This window comes from Lytechinus pictus, chromosome 2 (genome assembly GCF_037042905.1).
Source record: "Lytechinus pictus isolate F3 Inbred chromosome 2, Lp3.0, whole genome shotgun sequence".
NCBI classification, from domain to species: domain Eukaryota; kingdom Metazoa; phylum Echinodermata; class Echinoidea; order Temnopleuroida; family Toxopneustidae; genus Lytechinus; species Lytechinus pictus.
Window position 1 is genome coordinate 23,701,781 of NC_087246.1, and position 17,644 is coordinate 23,719,424.

The following is a 17,644-nucleotide window of genomic DNA, read 5'->3' on the forward strand; positions in this document are numbered from 1 at the left end:
GGCATAAAACGGGTCCTTCCCATGTATGAAAGGGGCACAGAACATGTCTTCGTGAGGGGCACTTTTCTTGGGTAAAAAGGGGCACTGATCCGAGAAATGACACTTGCTAACACATAAAATGGTAAAAGGTGAAAGGGGCATAGTACACGCTCGATTTGGGGGCATTTTTCTTACGTAAAAAAGGGCACTTTTCAGGGCTTCAAAAAGCGGGGGACCACTGTGCCCCCCCCCCCCGGCCCCCGTGATGGCTGCCCCTGAAACCGATGTAGAACATGCTTCTTACTTTGTGCAAAAGGGTTTCACATTATTAGCAAGTTGAAATCTCCAATGTCACAAAATCAATCATATTTCGAGAGTGAAACATCTTAGACGAGATTAATTTCTGGATCAGTGGTGATTATCGATCAGAAACCCAATTAGAGACAGATAATAGCGGTATGGCAATACTTATCAACCCTCCAAACTCACATGGACACTCGCTAAGCATTAATTTATTAAAAAAGACTCTCTGATCAACTTAAACAGACGAGAGCCTACCTTAATCCAATATCACTATATTGTAACCACATCGACTATAGGATCTCCTCAATAGTGTCTTGCTTTTTTCTGTATATTTCCTTTTTAAAACGAGTTAAAATGCATCATTTTATTGTCATCTGCATACTATTTAGTATGAATCGCTTCGCAGTATCGGGAAATGGTCACGAGACAGAAGGTATGTTCATATTTTGAAAATCCTTTAATTAAGCATTTGAGTTTCTGTCATAATCATGACATTATGAAATAGGCCTTATTTATATTTTAAAAGTAAACTCCAAATTTTCATTTTTTAAGTTGGAGTAAAGATAATGACTTATATCGATTTCAATCGATTGATCATTAACTTATCTAAAATGTATATAATTTACATAACATGATTAGAAAAATTGTGATTTCCCCCCAATTTTAAATATATTTATAATTCTTGTCAACTACTTTCTAATTTCAACTATCCTGATTCAGAAGTCTTACGACTATTTAGATATAAACCAAGGTAATGAAATATGTATGTTACCTGTAACCACCTAAAGATTCTTGCCTACTGTCTTCACTCTTCTTATTGTTTTTGGCCTATCGGAGAGAGTAATGTGGGACCTGTCCTGAGCCTTCCCCCCCCCCCCACGACCCCAACCAAAAGAAAAATGCTACCGATATTAGTTGAATAATATCTCCTTTTTTTACAATAATATCAGTGAACAAGTTTTCCACTACTTGTCATATTTAAAAAAGAATTGCTTTAAGTTCATTTTGTGCCTTTATTTCTTTCTTGACCAAGTTAGCATTATGAATTATTTTGTTGCATTATTTTCACATTGAATGCCCTTAATTTCGTTTTGGTCAGCCTATTCTGTTTAGTTTTACTTTGTTCCTTTTTTTAAATCATATTTCATATGGTAACGTCATTGAACACCACAATAGAACCATGTAAAAACGGTGGATGTACAACCCAAGCAAATTTGGATACGGAATGTAAGTATCAACCATCGATATATATGTAATTAACCTATTGAAGACGTTTACACGCTGCATCGGCTCGCGGTGCAATCCCGAGAGCCGGTGGAGACTCGGCTCGCGGATTATCCTGCGTCGCGTTTACACGCTGCCCCAGCTCGAGGTGCAGAATCGGCTCGCGGGGCAAAAAACACAAATAAGTGGATTAAATTTACATCATGAAATGCGCGCTAATCGCCGGTGCAGACTCGGCTTCGTATTTACACGGAGAAAAAAATGCCGTGGCTGCACCGCAAGCCGGTGCATGTTAATCGCGTTTACACGCATTAAAAGGCGAGTCTGCACCTGTTCTCGGGTCTGCACCGCGAGCCGATGCAGCGTGTAAACACGGTATATATTCTTGTAGTATGCATAAAATGTAATTGATGATAAAATGATGATAAAGAAGGTGGTGGTTATGATTTTGATGATGACAATAATTATGATGATGATCGTGGTGATGATTTCGATGATATCAATTGTATCTACACAGTACACACTGTTGAGGCCCTTACAAAATTGTAATGAATGTTTTGAGCAGCTATTGTTTAGCTTATTCTCCACCAAATTTTAGTATTATTTACAAGTTTATCAATTCAACGTTGGTTTCAGAAAATCCTAATTTCGGTTTGACCATCTATGTTCTCATACTACATTTTCCCGTCATTTTATATCAGTATAATATAAGGCCTGATTCCCTGATTGTACCATTTTAGAATTACTCTTTCCTGACAAAATAATTCATGGATGTACACCCACCAGACCAATTCCATTGGTTTGTTTTTTAACTTGTAGCTTTCTTCTCCTCTCTTTTCTTTGCATAATATGAACCAGATGACAGGGGTATGCTATCGACTATCCTAATTTCCATCTTCAGCACAGTTTTTGTCTGTTTTATTGTCTTCACTGTGGCTATTTTTCTTTATCGATGGCTACACAAGACAGAGTACATGGTATCTAGAAGAAATAAAGAAGAGGAGAATGTTGGAGAAAATCCCCCTACCAACATGACCAAGACGGAAGATTTCCCAACAGGTCGTCGGGTGGAACCCTCGAGACAACAGTCAACCAGAATATCAATTAAACCAACGTTTTTTAGGTCTTCAGCGTTCAAAAATATCACAAGGAATTCTGAAGGGAGTTCAAAGGCATCCAAAGACTTCACAGGGGAGACTTGTGACAATTCAGCGCCAATCAACGAGATGGAAGGCAAGATTTACGAGGCTTCGACAGTGTTTGGAGACATTGCTATTAAGACCCAAGACGGTCCAGGGGCGTCCAGAAACATAACTAGGAAGGTCAACGACGATTCAACGGCTTTTAGAGACATGAATAAAACGACTCACAACAGTTCAACATCGTTCAGGAGAATAAAAAAGAAAGCCCGCCAAAGTGTAGCAGCTTTTGGAGACATCAAAAGACGTGGCAATGGGAGTTCAGCAGCGTTCGGCAACATCACTCGTAGGACCCGAGACAGTTTAGCAGCTTTTGGAGATATCAGGAAGAAGACGCGACACAGTTTAGCAGCCTTTGGAGATATCAAGAGCATGGATAAGAAGGTCCGTGATAGGCTATCAGCACCTGAAACCACCAGAACGAAAAAGGCCAGTGGCAGTGTGGCACCAAACAGAGACAACACAATTAATGACCTCGACGGTCTAGAAACAGAAGATTACTACTACGACGCAAATTATGTCGACACCTCAATCACATCGGCCATTCAGAATGCAAAAGAAGACACAACAGCTGATAATAAGACAAACCCTAATGAAGTAGACCATGATTACATTTACCCAATTGAAAAACCAACCCAATTTCAACGCAGATTCATGGCAAGCCGAATAACGAAAGATGGGTATCTGGTACCTGAATTGCCATTACCCGAACTTCCCTCAACCACGACAGATAAATATCATTCTGCTCGTTTCTCCAGGCAACCTGGATGCCTTAAAGAGGACGAAAACATTTACTATGAGGTTGACTAAACTCAGTTGTGCCTACGATTTTAAGTATACCGTGAACAGTGGCGTACCTAGGATTTCTCACAGGGGGGGCAAAACCGTCTGCCAAAAAAATTGACAAGCAAAATTTCGTACCAGAAAAAAATTTGACAAGCAAAAAACAAAAAAAGGTCTTCATTCACAAATGAAGGATTTCGTACCAGATAAAAATTTGACAAGCAAAAAAAAAAAAAAAGGTCTTCAAGCTCGTCAGGGGGGCAATAAAGGTATTCAAGCTCGTCAGGGGGGGGGGCAAAAAAGGGCCTTTCAAGCTCGTCAGGGGGCAGGGATACGTCCTTTGTGCATGGGTTGTGGCTCGTCAGGGGGGGGCAGACTGCCCCATCTGCCCCCCCCCCCGTAGGTACGCTAGTGCCGTGTACCCTAGAACTGTGCATAGACCATTGATATGCGTATATGTTTCAGTCAAAGTTGCCATGGTTGCAGTTGTTATTTCTGTATAATGAGGAGCAGTGTGCAGTGGACTATTTATACATACATGTCTGTCTCCTGTAATCGAAATAGAATACTAGTACTCAGTTTGACTTAACTTTCGTCTAGACATACAGGCACGCCATTCATAAGGACATTAATTATTATTAAACCAACAAGGTTATTAAAATTGTGTTCACAGCACGCACGTAGTTTCAGTTTTGGATAGACAAAATTAATGCACACGGGTGAACATAAATACACATTAAAAAAAATCGGTCTCAAATGTGATTTTATTTGTTTAAGTTTGTGAGCATACAACCGAGCATATCAATAGGCCTATTGGAAGAAAAGTATTCACGTGTGCGCTTGTTGCTCACCAAATCAGAAGTCTTCAAACCATATACATGTAGACCTACATGTAGGTCTAATGTATGTGAACAACAAGATAGTTATATGACTAAATAAATAAAGAAGACCAGAAATTGCAACTTTACAAAATGAGATAACACCATGTTTACCAGGATTTGTGCTTCATCACAAATGATTATCTTTGTTAATAAATTATGTAGAAGATATGGTTTTCAGGTGTGGAATGTAAAACAAACATCACCTCTTCGTTTCAGGCATTAGGACGTTGTTGCAGCACAAATTGTCGCGGGGCGACAATTTGTGCTGCACGTGCCGTTCTCAATCTTTAAGCATATTGTGGCAATTTGTGTCGGCAAAAAGAAACCCAGAACCACAAGTTGTCGCCCATTACAAAAATGTGCGTCCTGATGTGTGTCGTTGTTTGTGGTAAGGTTGTGTGTGTTGTGTTAGAAGTGAGTGTTGTATTGGTATAAGGGTGTGTGTGTGTGTGAGAGATGGTGTGTTTATGTGTGTATAATGGTTATTATGTTTTATCATTATTAGTTTTGGGGGGTTATATCCACTTGGTCTAGCAGTAGCAGTTGGTCAAACACTCTGATCGTCTTATACCATACGGGCTAAACCCATTTGCTCTAGTAACAGTTTGGTCTAACTTTCACTTGGTCTAATGTATATGACTTGGTCGAATATATTGGTCGGTATAATTGCCGAATCGTCGAATAGCCAAATGGTCTAATCGCCTTTTCGTCTTAATCCCAAATAAATATTTCCAGTCTTTCACTGGTATTGACCAAGTGGTGTTAGACCAATTAGATATTAGACCAAGTAGAAATTAGACCAAATGGAAATTAGACGGAATGGTAAATAGACAAAATGACAATTAGACCAAAAGGTAAATTGGTTGTAGACGAAATGGAATTAGACCATGTATAGGATGAGGCTAAACGGCCCTAAGTCAAATCGGTTTTAGACCAACTGGTAATTTACCTTTCAGCAGCAGAACCCGTGGGAAATTCGGTTTTCATCAACGTGATCTAACAACAGTTGGACTAATTCTTCGTTTGTCTAATAACATATAGGTCTTAACCCATTTGGTCTCCTAATAATTTGGTCTAATTTGGAATTGGTCTAGTATATACTTGGTCTAATTCTCATTTGGCCCATTCGTCTAAACGGTCTAAAAGCCAAATGGTCTAATTGCATTTGCAACTCTACATGACCTATTTTGACTTTAGTTCAGCACCCCTGACGGATCAAGAATATTGTTTTGCTAAACCAATCATTGAATATATTAGGACGGTATGACATATCATCATGATCATCAGTTGCATAATTGTTTTATGAGCAAAAATTTATGAGGGGCAGACATGTTTCATGCGGCATGTTTTTTATAAATGCTGAGCGTGAGCGAAACGAGCAATAAAAGTAACCTTCCTAATTGAAAAAAAAATCAAATTTTGTGATATATTTTGACATAATCATAATAATATTCGGAAAATAATGTCATATTTCATACTTTTCCTTTTCTCTTATTTCTTGATCATGAATCAATCTTTTTTTTTTCAATTTTTTTGTTCGGGCATGGCTCCTAGGGCCCCACCCATCTGTACGACAGTGACGATCGTGTTTATTATCAAATCTTTCTACATCAGATCTTTTTCCACGCGCTCATTCACAAAAAAAGTTTTATTAGTAATTGTTCATCGATTTCGCATGACTGGGTGGTTATAAAAAAAAAGATTTCTATGTGAAACAACCATTGTGGCAGTAAATGGATGTGCAGGTCAGTACGTGCAATCGCCATTTAATGTTTATTTTTTTTTATTACAAATGTTGTTAGAACTGAAACAGTTGTACCTCATGCATGGAATTCTCTACTGTTATCTCCATGATGTATTATTTCCATGATACAGAATAACACATATATATATCACATATCATTCACATTAATTATACAGTGCATGTTTATCATTATTCGTTAAGACTTTGTTTATCTTGATTAATTGGTAAGCCTAAAATATGGGATGTGACAAGGAAACTGAAGGCGACATTTAATTAGTTTTTAGTCAGGTGCGTATCCAATCTTTCGTAATGATCCCGTTTATAGTTAAGAATGTTCTTGTACTTGGAAAAGCAAAGAGAAAGGGGGTTATCACTCCAAACTTGGTTACAATTTCTTTCCAACCAATTAACAAGGAACTAAAGAAGTCTCAATTCCGGAAGAAAAATATTTCCATCCTAAATTTGGAAAGAGATGCGCAACGCAAGAAGCCGCGCTAATTGTTCCCTTCTCCTGGATCTGAGCCTGATTGTTCTTATCCTGACCCGATATTGGAAAAGTGGACTTTGCTTTCATTATGTTCAAACCAAAATCATTTAAGTGATAATACTAGTCAGTAAATAAACGTGATCGTGTTGGTACAGTGACAAACATCTTTCTCCATTTTGGTTTATCAAAGTGTATTAAAATGAATATTAAAAACATTTGAAATCCTTATTTTTTCGTATTTTTATTCAAATTTAAGGGCGTTACCGTGAATAGGTTCTCTTGAATCTTACTATAATAAACCAAAATTTAATTCAAATGACTAAATATTAATTATTTTGCCTGCTACAGTACGATTATTTCCATTTCATAAAGGATATACATGGTCAAAAATTCAACGAGACACCTCCAATGTCTAATAACTGACAACCTTCGTGAAAAAAGGGGGATTGCAAACACTCTTCAAGTTGTGACTAATGAATATCGAAGTCAACATGTCTGATTTTAGCATTACTTACATGATGTTTAATGTATCTAGAGAGTTAGATTAGCATCTGCATCATCAAAAGAAAATTTTGAAGGCATTTTTTTTTCCAGAAAATTCAACCGACGCACTCATTTTTCTTTTTCAATTTCAATACATATACTATAGAACAAAATGAGAAATTTTGGTTTTTCCGGCTAAAACAGTAAACTATGTGCCTGATGCGTGAAGAGTGTGAAAACATTTTTAAAAAAGGGAAAACACATATGAGCCTAATTTGTCCCCAAACAAGCAAAACGAAGGTAAAATTCAATTTTTTTGTGCGATAAAAAATTTCTAATCAGGGACATGATTCATAAGATGTAACTTGTCTACGGTGCAAAATTATAGCTGGGTGCCCCTTTTTTTCTCCACCTCGTTAAATCAAAAGTGGTTCTGCCAACCAGCTGAAACAGATTCATGTAGATTTCCAAAAATACATCTTGAAAATATAATTCTGAGTTAGAATGAAATGTCATTCGTATTGAAAGTCTCTCAGAATCAGAAAAAACTGCAAACCTCCTGGGACGATCTTTAGCTAAGCTTACTAGAAATTTGACACTGAATTGTTCTCATATTTTTTCGACGGGCAAATAAGCCTTCGTAAAGCTTTTCTGAAGTCTTTGTTGAATCCGTACAAGAAAGGATTAAGTGTAGAGTTCATGTAGGCCAACCAGTATGCCATGTCGTAGAGCCATAAGGGGACACAATTGCAGTAGGAGTTGACAGGAAAAAGAATCACGAAGAAAATCCAGCAGAGGATGAATGACACGACGATGACGCCAAGAGTTCGCGCTGTCCTCTGATGGAGACGATGCTTCACAAGATTATGGCGATGGGCCCTCTTCGCTGTAAGGCGTTTACTGTAACTTTCATTGGCGCCGCTGAGTGATTTTCCTGTCACACGTGTCTCCTGTTGTAAAGGAGAGGGTAATGACTGCGTTGGTGTTACGTGAAGACTATCGCTTGATAAGCGACTTACTGAATGAAGTTCATCTAATCCAAGAGTATCGGTGCTTGTTCTACTAGAATAAGTTGTCTTCAAATCAGTATCTATGACGTTCTTGAGAGTAAATGAAGATGTTGAATCAACCAATATAGATACGGTCGATATCGACAATTGCTTGTTTTCCGCCAAAGTGGAGTCGGGTTTGAAGGTTTCTTTACAGCAACAAAATATTCTAGCATAGGCAGTATCTGGTAATCCCATCCTCGTGACTTCAGTCAGGTTGCGCAGATGTTTCTTGAGGGCGTACATCATCTTTGCGTAAAGGCATACCATCAATAACATCGGGCACAAGAATACTATAGTATTTGATAGGAGGACATAGATAAAACCCGGTAGGTACAGGCAAGCTGATTCTATCGCGTAACTACCAGATACGACTCCAATCACAATGACAGCAGGTGTCCAGCATAACATCGCTACGACCCAGATGGCACAAACGATCAGAAGCGCCCTCTTTCTGCGTTGCCTCTTAAGATGCTTCAGAGGCTGGGAGATAGCCCAGTAACGGTCCAGGGATATAATGCTGATGCTAAAGATGGAGGCTGATACGCAAGAGAAATCAAATATGATCCATATTTCACAAACGACCGGTCCAAGAGGCCATCTTCCTAAGATGGTGTAAAGACTGAACATTGGGATGACGAATATCCCGACCACTAGATCGGCGCATGCAAGGCTGATTATGTAATAGTTGCTGTACCGACGTAACTTTGCATCTACGCAAACGAGGATAATTAACATCACATTTGCAAGAACCGTGGTCAATGACATCATCGATGCAAGGAAAATGAATACACAGTTCTGGAAGGTGAACTCGAAATCTTCGGTGCTTTCCGATATAGTCGAATTCCATGGCGTATTCTTTGTTGTGACATTGCTTGACATTTTCTAAGGCCTTCCAGTCACCATCCACCTATTAGTAGAGGCGGTTGTCGAGCTATTGTTACCTGTCAGTGGTTCAAAAGTCAGTTCTGTCAATTCCTAGTCTTTTACCTTGCGTACCGTCAGAGGTATATCACTTCCGGTCTCTCCGGAGTCCTTGCGCGGGTATATATTGTTTGAAAAGTGCTGAATTTCTGTAACAATTTTATACTCTAAATCTGATGAAGTTCTCGTTCTTGTTACTTGCGATCTGCAGTTTAGAAAAAGAGAAATGACAAAAAACATCCTAGTTTTAATAGATCATCATATCTTAGGTTCCCTTATACTGTTATACCATTGTATACCACTGTAGCACTGCCCCTGCCTTTAAGAGAATATTGGGTAAATGCTTAATAATTAACAGTTTTTAGAGTGTACCATTCGTGGCAAAATAAACTGACAAGCAGTACGGTACAAGTTTAACCTCCCATCTTGATATGAAATATCCTTCGACATTGTAAAATTGAAATATTTGCGCAGTCAAGTCATGAATATGCTTTCAATCTTCAATCGATAAAGGACTGAATTAAAGTGTTAATCTTCCTCGTGTACGAATAAACTAAATAAAATCAAATTTTAACGAGTTTTTTTTCCGATTTGGTAGGTAAACAGAACGCAGTCGTTGGTATGCAGGTGAAAAAGGACTAATTTTGTTACTCCTTTATTCATTTTGAAAAGGAGAAGGGTTGTGTGTTACAGAGGTCATCACTTTCACCTTGGTTGACTGCAGCAAAATATGGCGGATACATTTTGTTGCTGGACGAAATTTAAGCCAGGAGTAGGATATAAGATGGAGTCAGAACTACTTAACCGTGACGCCGCCATATAATGCAAGATTGTCCCATATACTATGCTGGATAAAGCGTATATGAGTGTAACAAAATTAATGTATAAATGCCATGTCGTTAAAATTAAACACTAAAGATACTCGTATGAGTTGAAAACGAAATTAACAGAAATAAAGAAAAAATTATATGTCGATAAGTTGAAAAGATACTCGTATGAGGAGAAAACGAAATTAGCAGAAATAAATAAAAAGTTATATGTTGGAAACGATATTCTATTTACCATGCATCAAATTGATATGGACACACAGTACTCTGTATAGCAACGTCCTTCTTCTGAACCACTATCAGATGACCTTATTGAATGATTCATGTTCACTACAGATGATATTTATTATTCTTTTAGTAATTCATGATTCGCGTTTCTCTTCAGGGTTATTGCTTTGAGAATAATGCCAATCAACGACCCTGTACAAAATAATGAAAGCTTTAGAATAATTCAACTGAAAATGGATATCGGATTTTACAAAATCTTTCGTCTTATGCTTGTTAGATTTTTTCTCCATTTACTCAAATCAACTTAGTGTTCATGGGTTAACTTGGCCCTAACTAATCTGAGGGATATCATGTATTTCATAGAATGGATGATTTGACTTCAATGGTGTATACATTAATTGCCTACATATCCTAAGGGTCATTGCCCCAAGTTTTAGAAACCCTAACGAGTGAAATGCCAGAAATTAGCTCAATGTTTTGAATCAGTTGGAACACAAAAGTATTCATTGGTTTGGTAGTCAATAAGGAATTTACAATTGAAAAAAGGAACCTGCTATAACGTTAGGTCAGATATCCTAGAAAATCTAATCAAGTTGCCCTTCATGCGAGATACGGGTTTTCTTGGCGTTATTAAAACCAATGACATTATTTAATTCTTTTTTAGTGTGTCGGTGCTATGAAAAAGTGCGCTCGGGACTTAATATCTACTGAGGCTTCACTAAAAACACAGTAAAACCACGCATGTGCTGGGGAATGGGGGAACGCTCCCGCACCCCATGTTAGTAATTTTCATGACATGGCATCCACAGAACATAGCTATTCAGTTATTAGCAGTTTTTGCTTGCAAGCTTGATTTACTTTCATTTTTCTGAGATCCGTTGTCATGGTTGTCTGGAAATGGGACCAGCTGCTGCTTGGAGGTATATTTTGTGATAAGGCGTCGTCAGATTAACATCCAAGATATTTTCATAATTTTACATTTCCTCTCGAATGTCGTCCTAATTTGAAAACAAAATTCATTTTTTGGCTGGTTGTGCTTGATTCCGAACAGGTATGACAGGAAAAGGACAAATATTCGGAGAAAGAGGTTGTGATCGTAATAACATTTAATGATTAAATTCTAATTAATGCAAAACACTAGAATGTTTTTTGCTTTCCTTTTCTTTCGACAAATACCACAGATAAAATTAGATGAAAGTGTCGTATGACTCTTATTCAATATGATACAGTAACCCAGGGGCAGCGCTACAGGGTGCGACCCCCCCCCCCCCCCGGGTTTTCAAGTAGCATAAAAATGAAAAGAGCAAATAGGGAGACCATGGAAGAAAGACGAAAAAGGCGGTATTTCGACTATATGAAGCTTCCAAGACAATATTCTGACAACATCCCTTCATTGACTCTTTTTTTTTATAAGCATAATATTTCTGAGCGATGTTTGCTTTGTGTGAGCTGGAGGGGAGAGATCCTCAACACTGCAGCGAGAATGGTAACCTTGAGCAAGAAACACGAACACATAACCCCTATTCTCCGATCACTTCATTGGCTTCCGGTTCACTCTCGCATAACGTTCAAAATTCTACTCATGTATACAAAATTACCCATAATATGTCACCCAAATATCTCCAAGACCTTATTTCCCTTCGTTCTTCCTTTTCTGCCAGATCCCTACGTTCATCATATTCCAATAATTTAATTCATGGCCCTCGCACTAAGACCCGATATGGTGATCGTGCATTTTCTGTAATTGCTCCCACCCTCTGGAACAAACTCCCAACTCATATCCAAAATGCTCCCTCCGTGGAAATTTTCAAATCGTCACTAAAAACTCACCTTTTCTCATAACTTGTTTTCTTTTTCTTTTTTTCTTTTTTAATGGATTGACTGTATATTATTATAATCTGCCAACCTGTGCGCTTTGAAACACCAGTATATAAAGCGCCCTACAAATGTTATTATTATTATTATTGTGTTTGATGAAAATTATGACATTGGCTTCAGATTATGCCTATATAACATGTCATACTAAAATAAACTTGGATACGTCTGACAATATAATCAAACGGCACGGTCAATATAGACAGGGGCTTAACCAGGATTTTTCGAAAGGGGGGTTTTAACCAAAACTTAAGGAGATTTCGTCCATGAAAAAAAATTTACAAGCAAAAAAAAGGTCTTCACTTTCAAAGGGGGGAGACACTTCTGTTTTAACGGCATTTTTACATTACAAATATTAATTGTGCCTCTCAAAGGGGGGGCACGGGATGGATGTGCCCCCCCCCTGGATCTGCCAGTGAATATAGGCTGTTGTAGTCCTCTATCAAATCATCAGTGGATTATGAATTTGCATGGTCAGACTGTCTACCTTCCTTTCCATTTTTATTACAAAAAGGTCAGATAAAATGGAATCAAACGCAGGAAGATTTCCAAGTATGATATGGGAATTCATGAGTGAATGGAATATTGGAGAAATCATCGGAGAATAATTACAGTCCACTGTAATCACTGATTTTCATTTTCGAAATCGCAATGTGAAATTATTATAAATGTGATGTCATAATTCCGCTTTGAAAGGCGCCTTTATGTATATCTTTATACCCGTTCAGTTACTCCATTTAATCCAATGCACTCAACTTTGCATGTGGTTACGCTTTTGTTCTCTTTTGTCGGTTTAATACTTATTGTTTTTATTTTTAAGTTGTTTGATCAACCTAAAACCATACCGCCAATCACTGGTGGATCCAGGGGGGGGGGGCACAGCCAGCCCCTGCACCCCCACCCCCTTGAGAGACAATCAAAATGTGTAATGTAAATATACCCTTTTTACACAAGTGTGCCCCCCCCCCCCCTTGACATGCAGTGAGGACCTTTTTCTTTTTTTGCTTGTCAATTTTCATCGGATAAACGTATCCCCAACCCTCTTTGGAAAAACCTGGATCCGCTCCTGACGCCAATCAAATATTTCTCTTTTTTCTGGTTTTCTTTGCAAGGTTAGATGGAGTTTACCCTTTACTGTGTACTGATAAATCATATTTTGATTATAATTATTGTTTACTGTTCTGTCAAATTTATATGTGAAACTTAATACCTTGTACAAACATTTGTAATGGTAATTAAGCCTTTTGCTGCCAAGAATGGTTTGATGCTCTAATAAAGACCATTGTTATCATCATTATTATTATTATTATCAACTCATCTCAAAACATCAAAAATAATTGTGGTTTTTGATTATCTAAAATCAGGGGCAATGACCATGTGTCATGGTAGAGTTCATCAATTTTCTTTAGTCCCATTCGGCTTTCATCAAAGGGGGGGGGGGAGATTTTCATCGTTTCCCCGTAGCTGCCGCCCAAATCTGATTTTTTTTTGTTCTTCTTTTTCTTCTTCTTTTTAATTAACATTCTTAGAAACAAGATAAGGTATTTCATATGACCTAAATAAAAATTACCCTGCTAGCGCGAAGGGCGAGCTCATTTATTTAGGATATCTTATATATTAAGACCTGAAAATTGAACATTTTTATCAGCTTTTGTAATCATGAACTAGATGTGTATCTAATTAAACCGTCAATGTGAGCGCGAAGAATTCGCAGTCCGCAGGTCAAATGTCAAAAGTCACAGCTCATGAAATATGCGAGTTGGTTTCCGCGCAATAACTCGAAACATATTTAATGGATTTAAAAAAAAATTTGGTGTGTAAGTAGATGACACCAAAATACAGGCTTAGCTCGAATTAGGAGTCCGTAAGTCAAAAGTCACAGCTCATTAAATATGCGAGTTGGTTTCCGCGCAATAACTAAAAAAATGTTTAATGGATTTAAAAAAATTTGGGTGTAGGTAGATGACACCAAAATACAGGCTATAAGTTCGAATTCGGAGTCCGCAGGTCAAAGGTCAAAGGTGGCAGCTCATTAAATATGCGAGTTGCTTTCCGCGAAATAACTCGAAACATATTTTATGGATTAAAAAAATTAGGGAGTAAGTAGATGACACCAAAATACAGGCTAAATTCGAATTCAGAGTCCGCAGGTCAAAGCTCATATAGATAAGCGAGTTGGTTTCCGCGCAATTACTCAAAAAATATTTAATGGATTTTAATTTTTTTGGTGTGTAGGTAGATGACACCAAAATACAGGCTAAGTTCGAATTCGGAGTCCGCAGGTCAAAGCTCATTATATATGCGAGTTGGTTCAAAGGTCTAGATTTGTCCATTATAGATATGCATCATGGTTTCTGCACGAAATTAAGTTCAATCATATTGATTGAATTTTGATCGCGTTAAGCGGGGGCATCTGTGTCATTTGGACGCGTCAAATTTCTAGTTGTATGAATAATGTAACGAAGCATTTCATGCAAGCGCGAGCAGAAACTTTTAATTTACTGTTGATGGATTTCCCTCAAAATCTTCACCAATATTTTGTAATATTTTTCTGCTATTTTTACAATGAAACTTTTGTCAGGGTGAACTTCCCCTAAGGTACGTCTAGGCAGGTGCAGAAAAGGTAATCTAGACAGTAACAATCTCATGGTGGTCAATTACTGGGATACAGGAATAATTGATTATCATGGTAATTAGTGCTTATTTCAGCGCCACTGCATATTTTCAGAGGATTGATTTCATTAGGGAGGTAGCGGTTAACTGCCTCAAGTTTGATTTTATACGTACATGTATGAAAGAAACACAAAAATAGCTCTAAAGTGTTAGTGTCAAGCTCTCAAATCGTACTTCCATAACTCCTTCCTATTCTTGAATTGGACATTTAGAAATGACATTGTTTTATTTGACTATTTTCAATCTATTTCTACCTGCAAAGGTTAAACAGCGTAAGAGTGAGGCCTGTGCCTGTTTCTTTTCATACGAAGCAAAGCATGCCCTATGTACAACCTATTAATGCCTTAATTTGATGATGATTTCATAACTCACTCTGTAACTTCTAAAATGAGTGGTCTATGCATGGTAAACGATTGTTTTAAAAAAAAACCTTGCTTTGAGAAGAGCAACCTAAGGTGGTCCGAGGTACTCATCTGTGCGAATTGATTTTACACTTAGACTGATATCTAAGAGATTCACAATCAATATACTGGTGTTTTTTAGTTGACATACTTGTAATCAAATGGCAATGCCTATTCTGCTTAGGACACAAATCAGAAGGCCTGTAGAATCTTGGCCAGCATGGCAGCAGGACTGCAGGAGGGAGTGAGGCGAATACCACCACTATCACCAAGACCACTCACCAAGACCTCTCATCCTGCCAAGACCGCAACTGACAAGCTACACGTTAACAAAAATAGGTTCAACTTTTCACATGCACCTATTATTACAACGTTTGGTTCCCCCTACATATAACGATTTACAAAACGCTCATTGGAACCATTAGTAAAAATGACTAGCTTTGCCAAATAACCTGATTTCCAAAATTAAATTAAAAAAATCACGCTTAGACCACTTTCTTACAATTACTTTTCCCAAACAGTCATGACAAGCGTAACACGTTCATAATATTTGAATTATGCAATTATTTTGTTAATTCACAGACCCCTCAACAGGTCTGATTCCTATGTAGATTATTCCCAGACCAATCTCTATACGACATTATTAAGGAGCAATTTCACAAGTAAAAATAGAGTTTTATTGTCATTACACACAAGCATGAAAAGGTACTTTTTCATTGCCGAGCAGGTTCACCTTTGCGAGCATTTTGATAAGGATGAAGTATGACAGAACTATACGCGAGGTTCAAACTTGCACCCCAACCACCCGCTGCGGGCCTGCGCAGGCGCGGTGGCGAGTGAGAGGTGCATTTATGCTTGAATACTCGCTCTGCACCTTTTCCTGCAAAGTTGCACCTTTCTTGCACCCTTATTCCTTACTGTGTAATTCAGCTGGAGAAGGAGAGGACTCAATAGAGATCAAGTTTCGCTCTTCAGAGAGCAAAACTTGTTTCTTAGTAGGATCACACATTCCTTGGAAATTTTTTTTTTTTTAAAATACAGCTCACCCATTTGGAGCATTAGAACTGTAGGTATCTGCAATTCTACTCTATACATGTATTCTACATTCAAACATAAGAGTGTTGCTTTCATATAGTCACAAATAATGATGGCAGATTTAATAAAATGACCTATTTTTGGTATATCAAAAGCCTGTATACCTATTCATACAATTTAATTTCTTAGTAGTATTGCGAATTCTAAGAGATAAAAAAAAACGCAATACATCCATGGGAGTTTTGCTTCCATATAGTCACAAATAATGATGGAAGATTTCATTAAATTGCCTACTTTGGTATATCAAGTCTGTACCTACTCATACAATTCTGTTTCTTTGTAGTATTGCAAATTCTAAGAGATAAAAAAAAACGCAATACATCCATGGGAGTTTTGCTTCCATATAGTCACAAATAATGATGGAAGATTTCATAAAATAGCCTACTTTTGGTTTATCAAAAGCCCGTACCTACTCTATACATCTCCAACTTTACTTAACTGACTAAAACCGTATAAAAAAATTATTCACTTGCAACAAGATTTCAAGCAGGAACGAGATATCGATCTCGATTATGTTTGCGATTTTGATTCTGGGTCATGTAAAAAGAAATAATTATCCAGTGCATATATATATATAGTAACAGCATGCCCATGTTTGAATATGAATTTCATGAAATGTCCACCTTGATACCACCAAGCTCAAACTTCAAGGAATAGATAATTGTGTCTGATAACTTAAAATCAGCCATTAAGTCAAAATATGGATCTTTACTCTGAATTTTCCGGAATACTGTACAAGAAGGAAACCATACTCTGATGATCATTGAACACTTTAATATTCCCCTTTGTCTTTACTCTGATTTCTTGTACCTAGAATTTTCCTATAACCAAGAAAAAAACAAATTTAATGCACATTGCACAAAGTGACTTATAAATAATTTTGCACATAAAATATCAAAGGCCATTGAGAGGGGCGTATAGGCCATTCAATGGTACATGAATATGGCCGTTTATTCGTTTTAAGCTCGGTTTTTTTTCCAAGAATATATATATATATTTATATATATATATATATATATATATGTATGTATGTATATATATATATAATGTGATGAGGTCAACTCAAAAGATGACGCAGGAAACCATTCTTAGCTTTATCTTGAATTCGTCTTTATTAAGACTTCGTCAGGAGCGGTCTGAAAAAATACAAGGGGATACAACATCCAAGCTTGGCTTATAATCACAAATTAATGCACATCAATGAATTATCATCAAGTCGAATATATTCCATAATTTCATTAGATAAATGAATGCATAAATAAATGAATTAATTTAATCAGGCTCGGACAAAGAAAGTAGAGGGGCACCTTTTGTCTGCCAAACAATAGGTGCCCCTCCACTTTCATTGTATGAGCCTGACGTACCGCCGCACAGTGGGCCGGGGCGAAACAAAAGTGCGCCAAAAGTAATTTTGGGCAATTTCAGATTTTTAATTTTTGTCATGCCCAGCTGAAAGACAACACTTTGAAGAATACTTCAGCAAAATATT

At 37.4% G+C, this 17,644-nt stretch overlaps 2 protein-coding genes across 2 annotated transcripts; one reads left to right on the forward strand and one right to left on the reverse strand.

Moving 5' to 3' along the window:
* Nucleotides 1-535: 535 nt before the first annotated feature.
* LOC135153284 (uncharacterized) lies at nucleotides 536-3,711 on the forward strand. Its single transcript, XM_064095803.1, has 2 exons — nucleotides 536-1,509; nucleotides 2,365-3,711. Exons 1-2 carry the CDS (start codon nucleotides 1,431-1,433, stop codon nucleotides 3,513-3,515), a joined length of 1,230 nt encoding a protein of 409 aa, XP_063951873.1. The 5' UTR covers nucleotides 536-1,430; the 3' UTR covers nucleotides 3,516-3,711.
* Nucleotides 3,712-7,649: 3,938 nt separating this feature from the next.
* On the reverse strand, nucleotides 7,650-9,255 carry LOC129273502 (beta-1 adrenergic receptor-like). Its single transcript, XM_054910545.2, has one exon. The coding sequence runs from the start codon at nucleotides 9,012-9,014 to the stop codon at nucleotides 7,668-7,670; it is 1,347 nt and encodes a 448-aa protein (XP_054766520.2). The 5' UTR covers nucleotides 9,015-9,255; the 3' UTR covers nucleotides 7,650-7,667.
* Nucleotides 9,256-17,644: the final 8,389 nt, after the last annotated feature.